The following is a 24,280-nucleotide window of genomic DNA, read 5'->3' on the forward strand; positions in this document are numbered from 1 at the left end:
CCTAGACACACTTTGAAATTTGAACGCGAAATCCTTTTAAGTTATTAGCATCTGCTTATATTCAGGGCCGTCAAGAAGGGCAGCGAGAGGCGAATCGTCCCAGGGCCTGGAGGTCTAGGAGGGGCCTCATAAAAAAAATGAAATCCAACTCATAACTGGAATTAATCGAACGTTACAAAACTATGCAGAAAATAGCAAAAAATTTAACGATTGCAAAAAAACGACTGCAATATTTCGCTGAAATGTATTTTAAACCAATCTAAAGGGTGTGGTTGCGAAAATTTTCTGCTTGCTTCATCTGCTCGTTTTTCATTTTTGCTCCAAGGCCTCCGAAATCTCTCAGCATCATCTATTCAATCACATACCCCGTTGCAAAGGCTACTTGAGTTCCAAATACTGGCATAACACAGCCCTACTCTCTTGTAGTGATTGAAAACATCCACATACCTCTAAAACAGGCCCTGCAGCAAGAATGGTCCTTTCCAGAACCGTAGCTTGAGTTTTGTGACTAAGAGCAGTAAGGTGGTGCAGTACCAGCTTTGTGCTCTCCGTTTTCCCTGAACCAGATTCGCCACTTATGACAATACATTGATTTTTCCTGTCTTTAAGCATTCGATGATAGGCTATATCTGCAATAGCAAATATATGTGGGGGCAGTTCACCAAGATTTCTATGCTGGTAAGACAGAACATACTTTGGGTTGTATATTGGAAAGTACTTGAATGGGTTGATGGCGAGTAAAATTCCTCCAACATATGTGTATATTCTTCCACGCTTAAATCGTTTTTGTAGATTTTCTAATAGAATATTTTCATTTAAAACAGGCAAGTCAACAAGATCATCAATCTCCTCCTCTTCACGATAATCTGGATCAAAATTCCATTCGTCAGCACTTGTCGGCGAGCAGAGACCATCAACCCAAGTCACCTTTACATCATGTAATTTATCTCCGACAAGGTTATCTACTTTCTGCCTTAGGTAGATTCTATATTCACCAACACTTCCATCAAGCCCACGCTTAAACTGCCAGTCACGTTGCACTTTCACTGGTGATTCAAACTCTTGCAAGGTCCGACTCCTTCCACGTGACTCTTTACTATCTGGAAAACTACCAGCTTCATTATAGATTTCTACTAAATCAAACGTGTCCGGTTCCCCTAAGATTGTAAGCTTCTCTAATACCCTCTCAATGACATCAGCTGTTGTGGCTTGCTCCTGGGTCCATATGCTGGTGCAATGAACGCCCGGAACAACATCACCAGGGTACACCTTCACTATATGCTGCACCATCACTTCTTCGGGTACAGGCATCTTGAATTATAAGTCAATGAATACTTTCCAAAACAATTTCAAAATTAAAACACATCACTTTGAAACGAAGGAACTTTTCATACCTGCAAAGGAGAAAGCAAAAATTGAGTAAAAATTTCCAAGAATCTTTGATAAGTTGAGGGTTGTCATCACAAAAGGACCTATATTCATACCCTGATATACACTACGCGTACATTTATATGTAAAATTTAACACTTTGTAATAGCTATAGAAATAGCTAGTATGTAAATGCAAGAAACATGTGCCATCATAATAAAATATAATTAAGTAACTGAGGTAGTCTTTACCTCAATCGCACAACCTTAATTACATAGCGGCGTTTCTACAGGCTTTTCTACAAGCAAACATTTTCATAAATCATGTTAAGACTTTGACCTATGGAAAAATAAAATATCTCCTAACTTTAATAATAAAACAAGAAGCAGGAAACCTAAATCATACATCATTCAAGTTCAGATGTATGATCGCAAGTATCGCTTGCAAAATATATATTCATATCATCTCCATTTAAAAAGCAAACATATTTACAAATATTGTACTCTAACTTTCATCTTCTTTCATTTGACTTTTGGAGCTAGAGAACACCGGGGGCTTACTAGTTACTCAAAGACAGGTCTCTTGAAACTGATATTTGCAAAGGTAGGGTTGATGTAACACAGTTTTGAAACAATACATACTGATTAAAAAAAACTTCAACACTGACAAAGAATTAAATGTGTGACATAAATAGCAACAAAATGACCTTGGAAACAATAACCTTGAATGAACTTTTAAAGGTTTGAAAGAAAAAGGGCAAAAAGACTGGTTGCATTCTGAATCCAAAGACAATGCTTATTATTAAATAAAATCATTTTTAATAAATAAAATCATTTTGCAGGGTATTATGGTAAAAATGAAAAGGTAGTTTATAAATACCACTATTATATGACACAATTTCAATATTCACTTGCTTCTTTTATCAAAACCAAATATCAGCAAAAAACAAAACAGATTGCCACCTTGATATGAAAAATTTTTCAAAATAGGTACCTGCTTAGAGTCAATCAAACACCTCCTCATCAGTTTGTTTGCAAGGGTTAAATGAAATAAGAACTGGTTGCTTATAAATTCAGGACTCTCTTATTCTGGTCTTATAAAAAATTATATATAGCTTGAGTTTGGGAATATTTTTTAAGTAGTTTCTTATCAAATAAAAAACAAATTGAGATATTTTTGATACTTTCACATGCAGAGTGTATTTGTGATATGCTTGTTATCAGTTCATTTGTAAGTCACAAACATACAAGTGAAGCTGAGAGACAATTGATAATGACAAAAATTGCTAAACTCTGTATTTTATCAAACTCAAGCTAAAAGACTGAGAGAGATAACAAAGAAATAAAGCTAGGTCTTACTTTCTGATTTAATCACTAGCTAAAAATTTTTTTTTTAGTTTCTCCCCTTGAATGCTACAGCAATCTGTTCCAGTCTGCACATTAAAATCAAAGAAATTCCATAGAAGAATTGAACTGAAAATATGAAAAGACAGCTCAAACTGTTGGGAGTTTCAAGTAATTTTAGCAGACAAGAAACACAATTTATGTGAAAAGAGCTAAAATTCAGCCATCCCTTTGTGTCCTGCATTCACTTTCCTAATGTGTAAGGAGCAGTCATCTGTACTGGAGTAGACGGTGTTAAATCTTGTCAGGCTGAGGAAGGACATGTTTAAAGAGTGAAACTATGGACTCACTTTCTATAATGCTTTGTGACCCCATGATGGGTTCAGTGATCACATTTAATGTCACAATAGAGGATTAATTCTTAGCAAAGAAAAAGATCTGCGAAATCACACACTAAGTAACAAAAAACTAGATGCTCAACTTTGCTAAGCTTGTAAGGTTTAATTTCAAGATCTTTCTTGATAGCTTTTGGTGCCTACCATCGCCTCCTTGACCCAAAAGTTAGAAATATCTGGAAGTTTTCCTTTAAAATCAAAAGGAACACAAAATATTCAAGCCTTTGTCAAATTGAACAGTATCCCTACATCAATTGAATGCACCAGGTATCATTGCACCAGCTAAACATTAAAAATGCAATGAAAATCATGTACCATATAAAAAAGACAATTATACAGCAAGATTGAAAGCAATCTTTTTTCCAGTAGGGGTGGATAATCCTCTAAAATCCTGTTTTGCAATAAAGGGATATATTTTCTGACAAAAACCACTGCTCAATACTATTTAATGGAACTTTTATACTTTTCTGTCTTAACAAAGTTATTCCAAATCCATTATACATTTATCCAATTATATCATAAGCACATTATATATCCAGAAAGCTTGCAAAAAATAGTTTTACATGAGTTTTAATCATAGGACTGGTTCCAAAAAATTTGTATAATACTGCGTTTGGTGTTTTGCTTGTATAAAATCAATGCAAAGGATACAGATAGGTTTGAGCATAACATTAATCATATCATTGGCCAAAAAATATGTTTTCAGCCTTCAGAATTCTCCTAATAATATTTTGCTTGCAATTAGTATGCTCTTCAGACATGCAATATAATCTTTAGTCTGATATTTGTAACTACAACCAATCTCCGAGCAATAACTATGCTTAAACAATTATTTTTTATCAACAAATATCACAGGGGAATATGTCTTATTTTGATTAGAAATTTCCATGGCACTCACTAAAGATTTAAAACGATAAAAAGAGAGATTCAAAGCGAGAAAAGAAATAGGGTAATATTTAGGAAAGATATAACGGTTTATGTATGAATCTAAAGAAGCTGAAAATTGACTACTGGAGTGAAATATCAGGAATACTTTAAACGATCTCAATTTCCTCGCCTTGAGTTGAAACAAATGGTCTCGGGTAGGCCCCCGCATCTCAGTCGGCGAGTGAGATGCAAGATTATCAAATATAATGGCAAATTATTCGTATTAATTTTCATCATAAAGTTTTTGCATCGACAGTGCTATCGAATTTCACAATTCACCGTACATAAATTTCCAAGATGTTTTTATCGAAAACTTGCCAGAAAATACCTGTCCTTCGAAATAGATTTCAGCCAGGTTTTTCAACACAAACGGCTCATTGTACATTAAGTCAGTGCTTCAAACTTACCACCGATTATGAAGCCAATTTATCTTCCAACCAACTTCCGGACGAGTTGGTAAGGTTAGACTTCAGACCAGCTAAAATATTGTTGAATTTTTCTTGATAAACTTCGGACGGAAATGGCTGGTAGTAAACAGTAAATCTAATCATAGACTTCAGCTCACCCATTTCGATTCATTTTTACTCTGCTTTGTAAACGTTTTAATGTCTAGCGAATTAACTCGGTTTTCAAACAATGCCACAACATTATCAATGCAATTCTCTCCTTTTCTGCAACGATTCAATTTCAACTCTATCCGGAACTGTCAAGGGAGAAGAATCCAAGGATCTCGATTTCAAAATAGCCTCGAGTTGCAGTTCTACTGTTGATTCATTGCGCAATCCAAGTTATACGCCCTTGCCCCTGGAGTTCTCCATTTCCGAAAAATATTCTCATGCAATTTATTAAATTTAAACGGCCTATGAATGCTTTTATTTTCACTGAAAAATGGCTTTGTCTAACAAGAAGAGCTAGAAAGGATTTAACCTTTTTTAGAAATATTCTATTTTGAAAATTTGTCATTTTTTCAATTTGATCAAGTTCCTTTTAGTTTTATATAATGATTCAAATTATGCAAATGGTTAAGTTTTGTTATTTTTAGTGTATCATTACATGGTGTCATAAACAATAACTTTGAACTTTGAAGGATTTTGCTTGTGAATTCGAGCATCATTTTCAGGGTGTTATATGGCCTTTTGGAAATATCAAATTACTCTGGTTACTGGAAATATCAAATTTCCGGGATTTGTACCCGACTGATTAACTTTTGCTCTGTTACAAAAGCACTTTGTACCAAAGTTTGACCTTGACAGCTGACTCTGCGTTCTTTAAAATGGCAGTCTATGCAAACTACGTGCTGTCTTTTTCATTCGCTTCCTAGCAATGTTTCATTGCCTAGCACCTCGTACTTAATGAATTTAATGCATTTCTATTGTTGAACAATCTTCTGACTGCCTACGGATTTGGCAATGGTTTTTCACAAATTGCGGCTTCACAAATAGTGCGTCTGTAATACACTGTAATCTGGCTTTATGTGCTCACTGATTGCAACTTTAAGTTGGCATTTACACAGTTCTACGGCTAGTGGACCCTCAATAACAAACCCACCTTTAGGTAACCTCCTGAAGCTTGTAACAAGGGCAACTGTAGCAGAGTTGTAGGAATTTTTGAAAGCTCTAAAACTACTAGACATGATTTGTAGAATGCAAGAAGGCTCTTATTAGCTGCTCAAGAAACACTTGATTGGATACTGAAGATCTAAGGCTTACAAAAATTCTATATTTTGATCGGATCGGTGCTATACGGTTCTTTCACAGATTCGGCATGACATGCATGAAAACAAGGTCGTCTTTAAAACAAATTTATACTTCTCTAAGAGTACTCTTAATACAAATCTGCAAAAGTGTAAAAGCATTTCCATCAAAAAAGAAAAAAAAAACACTTTCCCGGCTATGCGCAAAAATATTGCAAAATATTACAAAAATTATCAATACTTAAACTACCAATATCTTCTACTGAGAATTAATCGCCTTGAATAATCATGATTTAATATACAACTGACAAAATTTTATTGCACTTTAAATTTTCACTATGCATCAAAGATGAATACGATATTAAAACCCTATAATTCTATTAAAGGAATATGCGCTAGCTTTCTAAATCATGTCATATGCTTATTAAAGAACATAACAGCTGCAAGTTTCGAGATGAAAACTCTTTAAATGAGATTCACTTTTCCTGTTTTAGAGTGACAGTCACTATCTCGACGTTAAATGTGCTTCAAGTTAATTTCTCCCTGAATAGTTACACGACAAATAGGGCATTTGGCTGAGCCACCTTGCCGTCTGCGAATATTTTCAATGCATAGACGACATGTATCCATATGCATACATGGCATCAAAACACAATTTTTTTCCATCTCATGGCAAATCTGACAACTGATCTTGGTTTCGGCTTTGCTTACCTTATCCTCCAACTCGCTGATCTGCTTTTTAAGACGGTCACGGTCTGCATTAGCAACATTAATTGCCGATACATTCACATCAAGCGAAGATATTCTTTTATCTACCTGGTCCTGCCGGTCCAGCAAACTGCGACACAAATCCAAGACTCCGTCAGACTGACTGACCATTTTGTCGAGCTTTGTATTGAGCATTTCCACAGTCTCATTGTTAACTGAAGTCAAAGACTTAATAAGCGAGTCATTCTTTTCAACTTCAGTGATTTCGCTGAGGCTTTTCTGTGCCTCAAACAGCATTTCCTGACAGCAACTGTTCACCAAAGAGAGTTGCTGCTTCATGAAGAACCGATTTTCGCTGGACAGAATATGAACAAGATGCTCAACAGCGTTCCAGTAGTCCACCTGATAAACAGCATCACCATCTTTCTCGGTATAAGGCGAACTTGCTTCCAATTTCGTGCATTTATCTTCATTGCTTGTTGTAGCCGGCTCAATCATCTTTTCAGCTTTTTCTATTAGTTCCTCAATACTTCGAATTTTCTTTGGTTTCACTTTGGTTTCTCCGTTGCTAGAGAGACTCCCTGAAGTCGGCAAATTTCTACTTGGGGTATCATCCGCCTCGTTGCCAGATCTGTTACAAGCAACAGTTTTATGTTTGCTGCAATCTGCAATAGAGAAAAGATCATTTCAATAATACAATCAAGAGCAAGCAAAAGACGAAATTTCAAGCGCAAAAACATTCGAAAATAGGGACAAACACTTTTTGGAAAAATTTAAGTGGCTTTAAATATCATCATTCTCCTATTTGAATCATTTGCAACAAGAAATTAAGAAAGTTCATTGCAAAGGAAAATTGAATGCATGTATGAGATAATTCAAGGAAAAAAGACTAGCATGATCAAAAAAGCACACTGTTACTGAACAGAGCAGCGCAATGCTACAAAGGTATTGCACACCATAAGTTACCTTTACTGCTAGAGCGTTCCTAAATTTTCTGATAGAAAACATGAATTCATGTAAAAATATCTAAAATTTAGAACAGGCAGTTGCAGTAAAGGTTGCGAATGAGATTCAACATAATCTTAACAAAAACCAAGCGTTGTGGTTCAAAAGGAATGGGTGTTTTCGCAAGAGAATATTAGGCTTTGCAAATGCCTAAAGTCTATGGTATATTCCTAAATGTGGGGAATCACAGTGAGGTATCACTATAAAGGCCGATTTCCATTTGACATTTTTTGTGCACGCGGGCGTAGCGCCAAATCTTAGCATGCGTAGTTAAAATCAAGTGGTCTCGATATTGCGTCCGCTGTGAGCGCCAGAAAGTTGATAGGGTCTCAACTTTTTGTGCACTTGACAGCAGCACTCAGCTACGCATGCTCAGATTTGGGCGCTACGCCCGCGCGCACAAAATATGTCAAATGGAAAGCGGCGTTAAGATTAAAACGCCTCGCGTACGAAATATAGGACCACCTTGCTACCAGGAAATGAAGAAAACATACACAGATATTTAATTTGTTTAATAGGGTTTAGGGTTTGGGTTTTGGTTTAAGTAATGATGCATAAAACCATTGCAATAAGATAGTTTTTCTGTTAGTATTTAACATGAACAATATAGTTAAAGGTAGTAAGTTAGGGATATCTTGAATACATCAAGGTATGAAGCGCATAATACTTAGTAAAAAACCAACAAAATTTGTAAATAAAGCAAATCATTGCTAATGCCTATATCTTTTAATTATACGATTAATCTTAATATTATGAATGAAATGAAAAATTACGAGTAAATAAAAGAATAGTTATCATATTCGAGATATTTGAGACACACAACCTCCAATGTTTAATTAAAGTTCTTTCATCGATTGAATGCTAGTCTTCATATAAAAGCTTTAATCAACATGCTTTTGGTAAGGGATAAACAATCTAATATCTTCATGTCGCTAAAATTATATTTGTAATGTGAAGTCAAGATATACTCAAGATCAGTTCAGTTCAGTTAATTTAATTTCTTCGACACATTTGCATATAAGGAATTTCTTTTAGGAGGGCTTTCTCAAGAAATGAGCTTTTCAAGATTAGGGCATCCTCTTACTTAGCAAAAATATCCTCTAACTTAAAAATCAATGTTTGAAAATTCGAAAATTTACTATCAAGTTTTTAATTTCCAGGATTTCTTTTGCACCTACATATCTGATAGATTTCAAACCAAACAGAAGAGTATTTTTGCGAGTCAAAAATATGTCACATCTTCATGCTTGCCTGGAATTATACTTTCGAACATGAAAAGGTGGCTTAAAATACTCATGGAATCAAAAAGAGGAGATCCTTTTTACAGATTCAGCAGCAGTTTTAGTCTAAATAGATCTTTCAGCTTGGAAAGGAAGAAACACGATGTTTTTGAACAATACACAGCTCTCACAGCTGGCTTTGCCTAAAAAGGAGCCACACATAAGACCCCCAAACAACAATTCCGTACTGGAGGAAGAAGCAAGCATAAAGTAGAAGTTTTATGGAATGTAGTAAAATTTTCATAAATTTTGTATTTTAGAAGACTTCGTAAATTTGTTATCACTCTGTTACTCGAATTAGATTAGTTTATAATTAGAATTTTTATTTTGTAATTAGAAACTATAATTATTTGTATTCGAAATAAAATAAGATTAAAAAAAAATTTTACAAGGAGATCAATTTATTTGTAGGAAGTATATGCGCAGGCTGGTAGAAACACAACTGGTTTTTGCTAACATTTTGGAGAGCCAATTTCAAAGGTACTTCCAATATAGGCTTTCGTAAATAAAAAAACTAAACATAAATTAGAAACTTAACATAAATTAACATAAGTTGTTTTATTCTTACCAAGTCTTATATTGACAGTGTAATTTTCGGACTTTCCTTGTTAATAAAAAATAATAAATTTTGCTTTCTAAACATTCGGTGCAAGCATGTTTGGATCAAACCATCTTGACATGCTTCAGCTCATTGTTTACCAACTTTTGAAGTTGGTTTTAAACTGTTGCTTCCTAATAGATGATGTATCGACATCAAAAAATAAAAAGACAATTTTGATAAAGCCTTAGAATTATCATTAATATAAATTAGAAGAAGAAGATAGCCAGGAAGAAGGAGAAGGAGTTGAGAAGAAGGACAACAGATCAGTGTGGAACATCACATGACAAAAATTTGGTTTTCGGTTTGTGATCGCAACAATGCTTCTTGTAAACTTAATGGGGTGCTAACCATTGACAGGTGCGCTCAAAGGTAAAAAGCCAAGTACACAGCTAGATCAGAATAATTTCTCAGCGTTAAAATGTCCATCATCAGATACTAAATAGAAACAAAAAATACAAAAATACTTAATACTTCTGCGAATACTTGTTTGGTGATTTCATCATATTATAGGTTTCTTTTTCAATTTATATATTGCTAATTCCCAACAGTAAAAACCATTCTTAACAAGGATGTAGTTTTTTGTCCAGAAAAAATTTGTAGCATCTTTTGTGTTAACGACTCCCTTGCTGCTAACGGAAAACGATCGTCTCATCGCCTTTTCAAGCGTCAAGATTAAACCAACTGTTTGATTACCTACACAAGGAATGATCAAACTCGTTGATACTATATGTGAATAGGTAACAGGGTAACAGGATTCCTCTCCAATAGCGAGTGGGACTATGCAAGTCAAAAAGACCATAGACAAAGGACTTATCAACAAACAAGAACTAGAAACGTTTTCAAATTACATAAGCGAAACATAATTAATGTAGAGTAAAATGTAAATGAATCCCTAAACGAATGGTAATAGAGAGAGTCTTACCATTCTCTACCTGGATTCTCCTTGATGCGATCAGGTTCCCGGAATGATAGTCGCGTAGCTCCACATTTCCATCAGCAGAAAGGTACTCAAATCCTCCCTGTTGAAGTCCCCCTGCAAAATGACCTTTAAGAACGCTACCATCGGGGTAAATCAAGTAACCAAATCCATGTGGCTTATCGACATACCAATAGCCTCTGTACTGCAAGCCTGACACTAGTTTTAAAGAACCATAGCCATGCCTTGGGGAGAGAAACTTTAATGAGTGATCGACACAAAGTAAATTTCAATACGTTGGTGTATTCGCAAACTTCTTATGCCTTACATAAAGGATACAGGTTATTGGGGCTGGGGGGTTGGGTTTATGGCATGCCTTCATCATACAGAATCTACAAACGAAGGATATTGTTAAATGAAGGCTCCACCTATGGCCCCTGAGGCCATCAGCATTCCCATGTGAAGAGCGTTAACGCGACATAGGCTCTATATTGGACCCCAGTAAGAGCCAAATATTTATTCCAAAGGCGATACAAAAAAGAGCCCAGGGGACTGCCACATCACTCTTTAGTCAGATCCACTAAAAATTTGAAAATTAAACCATATGTAAAGTTACATGTTGAGACCCAATTTATGGCGAGTTTTGAAAAAATCACACGAGAAATGGGCGCATTTGCGACAAATTATTCCAGTGGAATCAAAGGATTCACTGGAGGGGACCCATGGAAAGGAGGGCACGTGAGTGCCTAGTTACGACTGATGATAGAGAAAAAATTACAACTAAACTTCAACTATCACGAAACTACCGCTTAAACTTTACAATCCTTCAAATAATTACCTACGTCCCTACAAAGTCGGATAAAACTTCAATTCTCTGAGCGGTGTTGTGAGGTAGCAACATCTTTACATACCATTCACCCCTAGCTAAGCATTTTATTAAGCTATTCAATAGACGAAATGTATTCTAATCACAGAAACAGGCCATACATCTATATGTTTTGGCTTTTAGGCAAAGGTTACAGCGTAGTTACAGACAGCAGAGTGCCTTTGAAGTGAAAGGAATGGAACTGCAGTTTGATATGCTGTCAATGTCAGCTTCTTCGACGGGATTTCTTCCAGCAACTCATGTCGTTATTTTCTTGTAAAATTGAGTAGCTATGGATATACTATAATTCTACCCATGCTCCCAAAATATTACCGGTTAGTTTTCGCTTAAAAGATTCTTTGAAGTGGTTCAAAAAAGAAAGGCTGGATTCGATGTTTTGCGTCTTTGGTAGGGCCCATCTTCACTCGCAATTGACCGAGATAGGTTCAGTGGGCAGACTAGGCGGGAACCTAGTTGGTGAATTTTCAGAAAGGTGTGTTGCCTACGATAATTGGTGGTGTAGATTCATCACCATCATTCGTTCCGTAGCCGATTAGGCAATGGGTGCAGTCATGACAACACCTCCCTTTTCCATCCTTGACGATCCAACGCTTTCCAGCTGAACTCCGCCATACTCTTCCCCCCCCCCCCCCATCCCTTTAGGTTCGAATCGAATCCCTTTCCTCTAGCTGCATGTCCAAAGAACTTAATCTTTCTTCTTTTCACCATCTTAATGAAAACTTCTGGTTCTTGCCCTAAGATTTGAGCCACTTCTGTTGTTATCTATCCATTTGTTCTCTTCTCTTTTCAACTCACCCCCAGCAGTCTTCTTCATGCCTTCATTTCAAATGCTGTTATCCTTAGTTCGTCTTTCTTACTCAGTGTCCAAATGCATACAACAGGGTTGACACCACAACCGCTCGCATTAGCAATATCTTCTTATCAAATTTTTTGTTTTAAGTTCTCCATATATTTTCAAACCTTGCAGGCGCACTAGTGGCACTCTCTTTTCTTATTTTGACTTCAATTTTCAATTAAGATTTTTCCTCTATCCACTATCTTTCACCTGTTCTAGTTGTACGCCATCCAATGTAATGTGTACGGTGTGGATTTTCCTGATTATAACAAACGAATGCAATATCAAGGTAGAAAAAGACAGATCTCTCACTTGCTGGTTAAATTTATGCTTGCAAGTTTTGCAAGTTTGATAGATTTGCAAGTTTTGGTTGAGTAACATTCTCAGGTTAAATTCTCCAGACACATAATGTTCTGACTGATATTGGAAAAGGAAGACTCGGAATGGTTTAATCAGCCTCGGAATTACGAATCTTTGGAGCTTTCTTTATCCCTAGAAATCAATATCATCAACACTGGCAAAAAGTTCAAGCTACTGTGAACCTTCTATGTCTACCCGGGATCTGCCCCTTACTATTATGCCGTTGATGTCTGTAGATCGAAAGCATACCTGCAGTTGCTCATCCAGTAGCCTTGATAATAGCCAACACCCCCATGAATATCGAGTGAAGTATCGACGATCAGTCCAGTACCATAGCCACACCGTTTTCCTGGCAAAGAACATAGAATGAGTAGAGGGATTAAAATATCATAAATAAAATTACTAAAAACAGCTTGAAGAAGGCATCCTTAATTCATTAAAATCTTTATTATAAAATCTTTTAAGGCTGACGAACCAAAATTAACGAAATTTTCCGTACGACTTTCAAGCTGATTAACTGTACATCAATGATTCCCTGAACATGTTTCCTATATCAATCAACTGTCATTCTGTCAGGCCGTGAACATGTTGCCTGAAAGTGTATACACTGCTTCCATAACAATGCAAAAAAATTAAATATGTAAAAACAAGATAAATAATTCTATGTCCAATTTTGTAACAAGCTAATGGCTGCTTTCAATAGCCTGGGCTGAAAATGTAACAAAAAAAGGGTATTATGTTTAAAAATTAATAATCCCAAACCGAGAGTTTTTCTAAGGCCTGGGGCAAAAAGAAAGATAGGTGCCTTGATTATGTCATTAAAATTGCGACTGATGTTGTTGCTTGGAACCTTTTATAACTTATTGCGGCCCCTCTTGGGCCTTGGTCTAAGGCAATCTTCCGCTCAAAGGGCCTGTGTCTAAAGAATGACTTGCCATTTTTAAAACCGCCGATATATATCATGTTCCCATCGATGTCTGTTAATTTCCCTTGGCCATGCGGAACAACTCTGAAAACATCAACAAAGTTGAGGAATTTATCCCATACACCTATCAATGTGTCTGCTGCATAAGCTTGTGACCAGGTATCGAATTTATAAGGGTTTCTAACGTATGATAAGCCGACGTTCAAGCTCAGCTGAGCCAACATTATACTTGTGACATCCTCTTCATATAAATCCAAATTCACTTGAGGTTCCCGTGCAATGATCAGTTCATCATCCATGGGCAGCATCTCAGACTCCACTGCTGCATCGTTTGCGTCATTTTCTATATTCTCTTTCGATGGCAAATTTTTTGTTATGTCCGATTCAGGAAAGGATTCATTTGAAGAGAGAAGACTAGTGCATGATCTCAATTTCACATCACCGCTCGTTTTTAATTCTTTGTCCGAGGAGTCACATAATGATGATGCTGGTGGCCTCTGCCGAAAATCAAAACTGAGATGATCCGATGATGATGTCGCAGCGGGTAATGCAGTCGAAAAATCAAATCCTTGGCCAATTTCAGAGTGTTTCTGCGAATAATGAAAGCATCTCATTATCTTAGTCTACCACTGCTGATTTGGGACAATATGCAAAGTAACCAGCCTGCATTTACAAACATGGAATAGTTCTCCATCCCAAAACAGGGTTTGATCATGACAGAATCTAACAGATGCAGGGATGTATTCGACTTCTCTTTCGAAGAATCTCGATGGTGCAAAATGGAGCAATCAACGAAATGACGAAAATAAAGGAGAGGAGATCAAAAGTGAGAAAGGTAGGATGTTCACTCGGGAGGGGTACCTTAACATGTATGAAGGTATGGGGACGTGCCATTATTTTGGGGTACTTTTTTCTGAAAACTGCGGAAATATCGGTATCAGATTTTGAAATATGAAACATGCGGAGCTATGGGTATCCTTTGAAGAAACATCCAGAAACAATGGGTACCATTTTTGGAAAATACAGCAAAATTATTAGGAGAGAGATTTAGCATTAACAAAATGAATGTTTAGTTAGAAATGAAAGTACAAAATATGTGCAATATTGAGATTTTGGGGCAAAGAACACGCAAAATTTGTTTGATGATTTTGCTGTGCTTTAAAAATGATATTTGCTTTGCGGAATCATGCGTATAGTTTTCATCAAATTTGCGGAATTATGATTCAAATTTTTTCAGACATGTGCGGAATTATGACTTCACTTTCCTTTGGATGCTACTGTTGTGCCTAAAGGTATGATTAACGTATTATAAGGTATCGTCGCTAGATTTTAGAGAAGAATGTAAGTCCTGAGTTACAGTGGAAGGGCGACCAGGCTCACATCACATCCGAACATCATCCGCTGTTCCGCAACTGCCTACTGAGATAAAGGTGTCACCCCTTTTTTATGTAACAATGAAAAAACAGTCATATTTACTTGCAGCTGTCTGGCCTTTCCTCTGACTTCACCTCGAACAAGCTTTGGTCTTTCTGGCTTCTTCTCAACCTTGATATAGATAACATTGCCCATGAGGAAACCTCGTCTTATTTACGTACTGGATAAATTTATATTGTATCTTTCATTGTTTTTGTATTTGTTTCTTCCTAACATACGAAGGTAGTTTTTAGGAAACTGGGAAGCTTATGCTTATCGTTTTTCATTTTTTTTTGCATTTTATAATATTTATACAGGTTAAAGGTTCATAAATATATGTTTTTCAACCTGACCTGTTTAAAAGATTAAAATAAGCGCTAATAAACATGTTATAATACTAATAACAAAAGAAATTTACCAACCTAACCTAATTTACAATATTTAATAAAACTAAGGCTATAAAAAGTGAACGTAAAGATGAAATAAAAGTTGTCCCCGACTATAGTTGTTCTTTGTTGAGTCCTGTTGTGTCAGTTAACGTCTTTCTAATGGCAGTGTGTTTGTCTGTCAACATGTATTGTGACGTTCGTATTGTTCTCTTAATTACTTTCCGTCAATGTTCACTTTAGAGTTAGTCTTGCTGTTGAACGAATAAAGACAACATCAGAATAGAGTCTCTCTCGTGTTCTACTTATTCGGGGCTTAGGCCCATTGGCCTAGCCCCATCGTATCTTCACCATCCTAAGAAGAACCCGACTAACATAAAACGTTACAGAAGGTTTTCAGGGAGTGGGCCAATTTGGTAGCCCTTTCTAGACCGTTCCACAGTTTTGGACCGCGATAAGAAAAAGCCTTTTGGCCATTTATCGTTTTTAGCAGCGGTATTTTAAGATCAGTTTCTGATGAACGCAGAAACCGTTCTCTATCATCCGAACATTTTTCGAATAATTTTCTCAAGTAGTCTGGTGCAAGCAGATTTAAAGATTTGTAAGTTAGCATGGCTGCCTCCTTTCTTACAAGATTACTGATAATTGACCAGCCAAGTTTCTGCATTATCGGAGCAGCAGACGTATCGTATGGGCTGCTAGTTACAAATTTGGCAGCTCTATTTTGGATTTTTCGCAAGACATCAAGCTTTGATTCATTACAGCAGCCCCAAACGGAACAACAGTAGCTCAAATGGGGCTCAACAATTCCTCTATACATTTTGTTGAGTATGTCAGATGGAAGATATTTCTTAGAATACTTAATAAGTCCAAGGGCTCGATTAGCCTTGGTCTTGATAGTATCGATATGCTTGTCCCAGTTGAGCTTACTGTCTATCTGAACACCTAAGTCAGTGGCGGATTTAGACCGGAGCAAACGGAGCAGCTGCTCCAGTCAGAATTTTCTAAATTTATTATAGTGCCTGTTTGATATTAACTTAGCTCTGTTACTTCATAAATCATCAATTAATACTTCCTGATGCCCCCCAAACAACCCCTGTGGACTAGATAGGTGCCTTAGAGAACTGGTTTACATTTTGTCGTCTGAGTTGCTTATGTGTTGACTGTGGAGGAGATGTTCACAATTTTGCTCCATATGAAATACGTCATGGTCAAATAAACCAATCAGACCACTGGATTTTGCTCCAGTTGATGAAAATTTGCTCCAGGAAGTGCTGGTTAGCCAATCAAACTACTGAGCAACTGGAGCAAAATCCAGCTCTGCGATTGGTTTGAATCCGTTATCGGGAGCAAGTTGGAGCGCACTCTTTCGAATTGGAGCTCTCGTAACGTTCTGTGTGTAACGGGGCTTCGAAAAAAAACTGACGACAAGGATTTGAGTTTTTTGAAAGAGAGACGGCAAAACAGGTATGTTTACTAATGTTAATTATGTATGTCGTTTAAGGGAGCCCTCTTTTTGATGCTGTCGTTGTGGACGTTTATAAACCCAATGAGATAGGGGTTCATTTAGGCCTATAAGCAAGTCATGTTATTTAACAGATTACTTTCTTATCACAAAGTTATTTGGAAGTAATAATGGTACAGATCGTTTTGTCTAATCTAAAAGCGCAAAAGGTCCTTATGCCTTGGCCGCTGGGAATACTTGTGGGAATGTAGCTAGCTGTAATAAATAGAATCAAAGCTCTTGTCAGAGGCGAGGGGCAATTCACTCTTTCAGCTGACAGTTTCCCTCCAAACAAACAGATTTCTAGGGATTTTTAAAAAGAGCTATAGGGTTTCAATTGTTGATTTGCCCCTCGATCAAGAGTGTTTGTCTAAAGCACGGAGCTCTGCTCTGAATTCAGGAGTTTTATGTAATTTTAATATTATGATTTTCTTTGAATATACGAAGAGAAAGGAATTGGTATCAAACGTTGCTAATCTGGGTGGGTCGCTAATGACTGATATGATATAATCGATTTCAATACTCTATAAATTGTCTTTCAAACTGATGTTTGTCTTCCTTCATCTAAGAGATAATAAAAGCTATTCACAAATGCAGCTTGTGTTGATTGAATTCAGACCATTAGCATTTTTTAGTATTACGATTAAATAGGCGAGTTTTTGAAACTGATAAGAATGACACTTCTACCGATGAACAAACTGCTATTTCCGCGAAAAACCACCGCAAAGGAAACTTTCAAAGGCATCAATTTGATTAAAGGGCACATGTCGCTTTAGTAATCGGCTAATACAACAAAAACGTTTGGTGTGAAATTCCATTCTTTCGTGACTTGTCATTTATACGTCATGAAATTTTACTGCCGTGAAAAGATAAAAGATTCAGTTTGGTTTATTATTTTAAAATTCCGAGTTAGTTGCGTGTTTCTGTTGAGAAAGAATTCCGTCAACTAAAGTACAGTTTCAAGCAGTTTTTTAACAAAATTTTTATAACCTCTAAATTGCTACTAGCTTTATTTAAAAGTTTGTGCTAGTTAGAAATTTTATCTGAGATTCGCATGAAATTAAAGTCGTTTTCAGAGAATCTAAAGGGCGTGGTCATAAAAAATTTTTCGGGGGCTCCGCCCCCCAACCCCCTCAGGTTCTGCTCCACTCAGAATTTTCGCTAGATCCGCCCCTGTAAGTATATTGTGTTGGTGATCATTTCAATGTCCTGATCATCTATTGAAAAAGAAAAAGATCGAGAAGTGTCCTTGTCCTTCCTCTCGATGTGACCACACCTTGTCATTCCTTCGCCTGGAATTACAGAGAGCTGGCGACTCTCCTCACTCTGGGTGAAAGTTTGGTCTCGCCAGGGGCTCGAACCATGGTCCCTTAGGTCTGTAGTCAGCGCCTATAACAACTGAGCCATCCTCGCACCAAAGTATGACAACATTATGATCTATGAATAACGTTCCCAATGAAGCCAAGGAATTGAGCATGAATTAAAATTCAACTACAGCCTATCATTTCAAAAGAAATAAACTTTATTGAATCAGAAGTTTTAGTAGACAAACTGCCTAAAACTCAAACTCATTACAAGTGAAGTGATCTCCAAGGCAGAGGAAATTAATAACCAAACGAACTCGCTTACCTCCCCTTTGTTAAAAAGTGATTGTTCACCAAGTTGCAGGTGTCTTTCCTAAAGAAATAAAATATATGATTTACACTAGTCTATTTGACTTGTCACACTTCATTTCATGGGCTCCGACAAAGGTTGAAAAGTGGGGGGGGGGGGCCAAGGGAAAATTTAATACCCATAACAAAAGATTTTGAAAAAAACTCTATTGTTTTGCAAAAAAGTGGGGAGGCCAAGGCCCCCCCCCCGGCTGCGCAGTCTATTAACATTATGAGGCTTCAATTTAAAACAAATTTTCTGCCTTGCTTATTTTCTAACTTTACATCCTTATCAAACTACGCTTGAAGATCGCCTGGCCCTCGATAATGTTAGCTGTCCAATCGCTTCAGTATTTCAATTGTTTTGGTACTTTCATTTCACCAGCATTACTTCTCTGCTCGAGCATTCCTACAGTATTAAAATGGCTTCAGTTTTCAAATTATTCCGACACTCCGATTTTATTTGTATTATTATTGCTCCCGTACCCAAATTATCCCAGTTTCCTTCAGTTCCCCATCGCTTTTCTTCCGTCCTACAGTATTACTAACACTCTACGACAGGGGTATCCAACTTACTTTGGGTGGACCATAGATCCATACGGCCCAGGCGGGCCAGATAAACGAGTATGTAAATTTTAAGGAAACTTCGTATCGAATAGCAAATTGATTAATAATTACAGTTACATGAAAAGTTACATGAAAAGTTACATGAAAAATTACATGAACAGTTATATGAAAAAATTATCAATGGGAAATAATGTTTTTTTTGTTTGCGCAAATCAAATCACATCAAACTGGAAGTTGATATGCATATTTCGAGCGAATGTTTGTCTGCAATCCATAATTGTAGCTTTGACTTGTTCAGCTTCATGTAAAAAATGTTTGTTCAGAGACATATGTGCATTCAAACGAGCTAGTGATTACTGTTTCAGGTTTGGAAATCTTTCATCACAAAGCTTGTGATACAATTTCACAAGAGGCTTTACAGGATGTAGTTGTTTATGGAGACTAAAGCACTGCAGACCATATGTTTTAAATCCCTACTCTAGAACACTGACTGCTCCATTACTCCTATCAAGCAAGTATCACCAATGCTCCACTATGCTCAATATTATTACAATCAGTCCAGTATTACAACATCACTCTAGTGCGCTCATTGTTCAATTTCTCCAGCCATTCTAGCATTCCCAGTAACTGTACAAGTATTCACACTGCTTTGGTATTCCCAAAGTTTTCCCACAATTAGTGATCCTACAGTATTTCTCAGTTATTTCATTACTGAATACTATCACTCCAGTATTCCCACGTCATCCCCATTTCTTCATTATTACAAATGCTTCATTGCTCAAGTACATCTATTGCTCTATAAATAATTAGTCACTAAGCAACAATGCAAAATACAAGGGGTTTATGCAGGGGCTGCAGAAATCGAGGGGGCTTTAGCCCCTCAATAATTTTCAAAATGTACTAAAAACCATACAAAAATTCGCCTTGCTCATGGTTTTCACCATGTTTAGCACCCCAAAGTTCTTGAGCCCCCTCAATTTTAAATATGCTCTGTGGTCCTTGAGCTCATGTTCAGCTGGGGAAACTCATAGTTTCAGGTTAGCTATAAGTACGCAGGGATGTATAGGCATTCTATAAAGTAGAAATGGAACCATTTTACAACGCTGCCCTGTATGATAAACATAATCCAGTGAAATCTACCTTAAGATGCAACTTTTTCAAGCTCGGGAATTGATGTAACAGTCTTTTTTCCTAAAACCAAAGAAAATTTATTAATAATTGCATTGGGTCCATCCATTTTCAGAATCAAAATCACTAGGAAAAAATGTAAAGAGATGGGCAAGATTACCAACAAGGGGAATTTCCATTGTAAAGATGTCCAACTTCTGCCCCTTGGTATGATGTTGTGGTTTGAAAATAATACAGCAAGAGCATCATTTATGATCAGCAGCCAATAGGAAATTTTTTAAGGAAAATTGCTTGAATTCCTCCTATACATGGTTTCATTCTGTAAAAGACAAGGGGCTCTATTCTACATGAAATCCGAATGTATGGCATACTTTGGTTTGATTGAAATCATCGTGTAAAATTTAAGGTAGCTTGATTTAACAGCCCTGTATAATTTTGCACAATGTTGTACAACTGTAACTACAAGTGTGACTTTAAGTTGAGTCTTTAAGACCAGGCATCTAACCTTCTTTTAACAAATTGATTTTGAAATTTAAAAAAAATAGCAAAAAAGCTTGCTGACAATCAAACTACACACAACCTTTGTTATAATCAATCAAGTCTTGTGAGGCAGCAAATACAAACAAAACAAGCTTTCAATTGAGTTTAAAAATATGTGAAGCTAAAGCTGTTTTTGTGCGAGTGAGCCTAAGGACAAAGGGGATAATTAATCTTAACACAGCCTGCTTTCAAAAGAGCATAGTTGAAGAATTAGCAAACCAGTATCTGCTGAATAAAAATCCAGCCTTAAACCATTTGAAAATCAATTCTAGGGTCTTTGAAAAAATTAGCAAAGTAATGATAAAAACTAATCTTCCAGAGAGCTGTGTTCAGTGTCTTAGGAAGGACAAAATTATTGGTGGTGCCATTGTTTGAGAACAATATAATCCAAGGGATTCTTCATTTGAAAGAAAGGACTTCAATAGTTTTTAGGGGACAAGAGCCGCCCCCTCCAGGGAAAAAAGTAGCTTCAGCCCTGGCCACTTGTATATCTAAAACAATTCCTTCAGAATAAAAATTTAAAAAATACCAAGTTAAATTTTAATTTATATACAATTATCTAAAACTACAATCTCTGCCAAAAGTCTTTGAACACTGATGTCAGTTTCCAAGGTCAAAAGCAAGCATACCCCTCTGCGCCATGGAACAATATTCATTAACTATGAAAGGGGTTAGGATTTTATAAAGCACTTTCTTTTGTGCTTCTTTTATGATATTTCTCTAAATTATCAACATTGCTTTAATGGAAAGGGTGCAGAAGTAGCAATTTTCATTCGGAAAAGGAATGAAAGATTTAAAATGCAACGGAAATTGCCTAGTGTAGATAAATACATTTGGCAGTCATTGTAGATACCTCAAAAGATTTTTCAAACTTCACAGACCATTCATTTTCACTTTCATTATCCTTAAAAAAACACAAAGGTCAGGTAAGAAAATATCCAACGAAATTGCTAAGTAAATGTGCTTTTCAGAACTAGCAAATTTGTGTAGACTTATAAACCCAGCTTATGGTAGTTAGGAAGAATCTAGAAGATTTTTTATCTTTTCTAAAACAAATGAACCAAAATTTTAAAATGCTCATCAATAATTTGAAAATATATAACTGTAACTTAACTTTATAAGCTGCCTATAACTTAAGTTCTTTTGTTTTCATTCCCCTACTCATTGTTGCTATTCCTGAAACCTGTACATTTTTTTGAATCTGCAACCATGGTTACTTGAAATCAGTGGCAGTGTTTAGATGAAAAAGTGAGAAAGGATGTTAGTACAAAAGATGGCCCATTCACTTCTTCTAAATTTGAAAACAACTTGTTGGGTAGGAATATATAAAATGTTCTAGCTAGTTACAAACAGTAGCATTATTATAGAAAAGTAAGGCAGAAGTGCAGAAATGATGTAGAGGGTGCAACTGTAATACAAAACAAACTTGATGGATTGTAATCATAGGCATGGGGCTGGGAGGTCTGCACCCCTCCCAAATAAGTCAAAATCTGCCGCATTTGAGACTCTTTTCGGGCAGTTCTATCTCAATGGTGCAATAGTTTCCGGGCAAGATCAATTTTAAGCCCCCTAAGATCTGCTATGCCTATGTTTGCATTGGCTACACAAGTTAATTTCTCTAAACCACCACTGCCTGAAATCATAAAGATACCAAGTATTTGCGTTGTCCAGTGACGTGAACATGTCTTCTTTCACCTATATAGCAAAAAACACCAGGATATGCTGCTACTTCATCTGGGTCGAATTTAATCAAGCCATCAAGCTTTGCATTGGTGTACTTCACAGCAAAGGTGTTGCATATTACATCGCTACATAGCTTCCCATTCTCCTCTTCCAGAAAAAGATCCTCCTGCGTAAGTAAATAGTTAGATCTGTATAAATCTTTATGGCGGATAAAAAGTACAAATAAGTAATATAGTTGTATCAAAACAAAATCAATGGTAGGTAATGAAATTGCTTTTGAACCATTTAGCATTTAACTGTAAAAAATCCAATCGCTCAGATGCGAAAATTTTACCGTCCAAGGTCTGGCAATTCCTGAATCCATTGCGAGAAACGCCGTCCGACCGAGCACCGCATCCGTGGTATCTACCATTACTATGCCTTGCCACTTCCCGGAAAACTAGTCACGTGCTCCTCCCTCCTTGGGTCATTTCCTCGAGACGGACACTGATGATCAGAGGAGACAGATGATAATAGATAACAATAGCCAAAATGAGGTATCTTAAACCTCATCGTAATAATCAAAGTTGGCAGAGACAAAAGCGATAAGCTAATTATAGCCGACTATACAAAACGCATTAAAAGTTTTAATTACAAAAACTTAAATTTTAAATAAAAATTTTACACGGTTTACAACTGCAGTCAAATATTTTGATGGACTTCATATTTCTTTTTAAAACCCGCTATTGATTTGGACTCTGACTTCTCTTGGCAGATTCTACCATCATTTTTGATCAACAAAACTAATAGAGCCAATCATAAAGAAGCACCAAAACCTCAAGTACGGTGATAATATTAGCCCCTGTCCCTCTCGATTAAACAACCTCTTTAGTGTCAATGTTTTAATTAACTCTCCTCTCGAATAAACCCACCCTTTGTACCAGGGGCGGACTGGCTCCAATTTTAGGGCCCGGGCCAATTCGTCGAGAAAGTGCCCCAAAAATTAAAAATAAGTTTCAGGTATCCTAAAAGTTGTTTCACTTTTTTAAACTAGCTTAAAACGTTATTAGAATATTGCTATTAATTCTAATTAGTAACCACCAGAGATGTAGGCGTAAGTGTAAAAGATTTACAAGGGGGATCCACAATCTTTAGTCCAGGTCAGCATCATTTTCACTGGAAATTTAATTCTGATGTAGGATAAGAGCGGAAAGAAAATCATGACATTGCGGGGAAAAAATTATTGTTTTCTAGCTGGGCCTTTAAAACTTTTAAAGGGGGGCCTCAGTGATAATAAACGGCGAATGGCATTTAGAGGCTCTGGTACCCAAGGTAGGACTTAATAAAATATCTAGGTTATTCAAGAAATATTTCAGTAATTCAAGAAAATCTTGATATGTAATTTTCCAGTCAAAACATAATAGAGACTGTTGTTTTTTCGATCATTGGTTGAGCAGCCAGGTGAATTAATTTGTTTAGCAGCCGCCAAGATGTGAACATCAGTAGCATAGGCAGGGATGGTGAAACGTTAATGAAGTAGGGGAGGGGGTAAAATGTTTAGATTGTACAGGGCTTAAATAAAGGCCACCACCATGGTTAGAAATTCTGGCCGAATTCCAGAAAAAATTTAGAAATATGACGTTACAGGGATGGCAAGAAAATGCATCTAGATTTTTGCCATATTAAGTTTGACGACTTCTAATGTTCCGACATCTAATGTGAGACAAACTTATTATTGACTATTGTAATTCTGTTGAATTGTAAGCACCATCTGCAGTCTGGACCAGATGACTATATGTCCCATATTTTTTTATATGTCCTATATAAAAAAAGTTTGGCGAAAGGACGATCCTAGGCAATGCATGTAAGCTTTCATTTACAATAATTCCCCATTCCCTAATAGTTTCCAATTACCAAAAAGCCAATATCTTATTTCCAAGCTATATTTTTTAGCGACAAGCCCAGCATTTCCGAAATACATAACTTTGAACAAATTTGAATGCAATTATAAAAAATCCTGTCTTGTATATTGAAGACAGTAAATAAATGTTTTCAGTAAGAAACTTTCAAGAGTAACGAGTCTTCCTTTCTATGTTTAGATGTCAATTCATGTCTACATTTCTATGAGCGTAAAGCTTGTAATGCATCTAAGTCTTCCAGTTGTATCTCGTTTCTTTTTTCTTGTT

General features: G+C 36.4%; 2 protein-coding genes across 8 annotated transcripts in view; both read right to left on the minus strand.

Annotated features, from left to right (window-relative positions):
- The window catches only part of LOC135685810 (unconventional myosin-IXb), a 61,410-nt gene extending 56,612 nt beyond the window's left edge, over nt 1–4,798 (minus strand). The window contains exons 1-2 of one of the 4 annotated variants that reach the window (XM_065201885.2): nt 4,599–4,798; nt 448–1,394 (exon numbers count right to left, since the gene is read on the minus strand). In XM_065201885.2, the coding sequence (XP_065057957.2) occupies nt 448–1,311 (864 nt within the window). In that variant the 5' untranslated portion in view covers nt 1,312–1,394; nt 4,599–4,798. Of the gene's footprint in view, nt 1–447; nt 1,395–4,440 lie in introns of all 4 variants that reach the window. The other 3 variants (XM_065201886.2, XM_065201884.2, XM_065201887.2) reach the window with 3 other exon arrangements.
- A 1,005-nt stretch (nt 4,799–5,803) lies between these two features.
- LOC135685607 (uncharacterized) lies at nt 5,804–22,608 on the minus strand. Of its 4 annotated transcripts, none has more exons than XM_089112863.1 (10): nt 22,450–22,608; nt 22,084–22,281; nt 21,286–21,336; nt 19,905–19,955; nt 18,175–18,222; nt 14,719–14,775; nt 13,253–13,832; nt 12,567–12,666; nt 10,243–10,481; nt 5,804–7,099 (listed from the first exon to the last, which is right to left on the minus strand). In XM_089112863.1, the coding sequence occupies exons 1-10, from the start codon at nt 22,525–22,527 to the stop codon at nt 6,243–6,245; spliced, it is 2,259 nt and encodes a 752-aa protein (XP_088968989.1). In that variant the 5' UTR covers nt 22,528–22,608; the 3' UTR covers nt 5,804–6,242. The 4 variants fall into 4 exon arrangements, with proteins under 4 accessions (XP_088968989.1, XP_088968988.1, XP_088968991.1 ...); XM_089112862.1 differs by having other exon boundaries at nt 14,719–14,787; XM_089112865.1 differs by lacking the exon at nt 21,286–21,336.
- Nucleotides 22,609–24,280: the final 1,672 nt, after the last annotated feature.

This window comes from Rhopilema esculentum, chromosome 15 (assembly GCF_057945365.1).
Source record: "Rhopilema esculentum isolate cy_ngs chromosome 15, ASM5794536v1, whole genome shotgun sequence".
NCBI lineage: Eukaryota > Metazoa > Cnidaria > Scyphozoa > Rhizostomeae > Rhizostomatidae > Rhopilema > Rhopilema esculentum.

Bases quoted from the DNA above. Each gene is read 5' to 3' on its own strand.
- LOC135685607 (XM_089112862.1), bottom strand. From the start codon at position 22,527: ATGGTAGATACCACGGATGCGGTGCTCGGTCGGACGGCGTTTCTCGCA. The intron at 19,956-21,285 runs GTATCTACAATG...CTTTGGTTTTAG, and splicing joins AGTTTGAAAAATCTTTTGAG to GAAAAAAGACTGTTACATCA. The intron at 7,100-10,242 runs GTAAGACTCTCT...TCTCTATTGCAG, and splicing joins GAGAATCCAGGTAGAGAATG to ATTGCAGCAAACATAAAACT.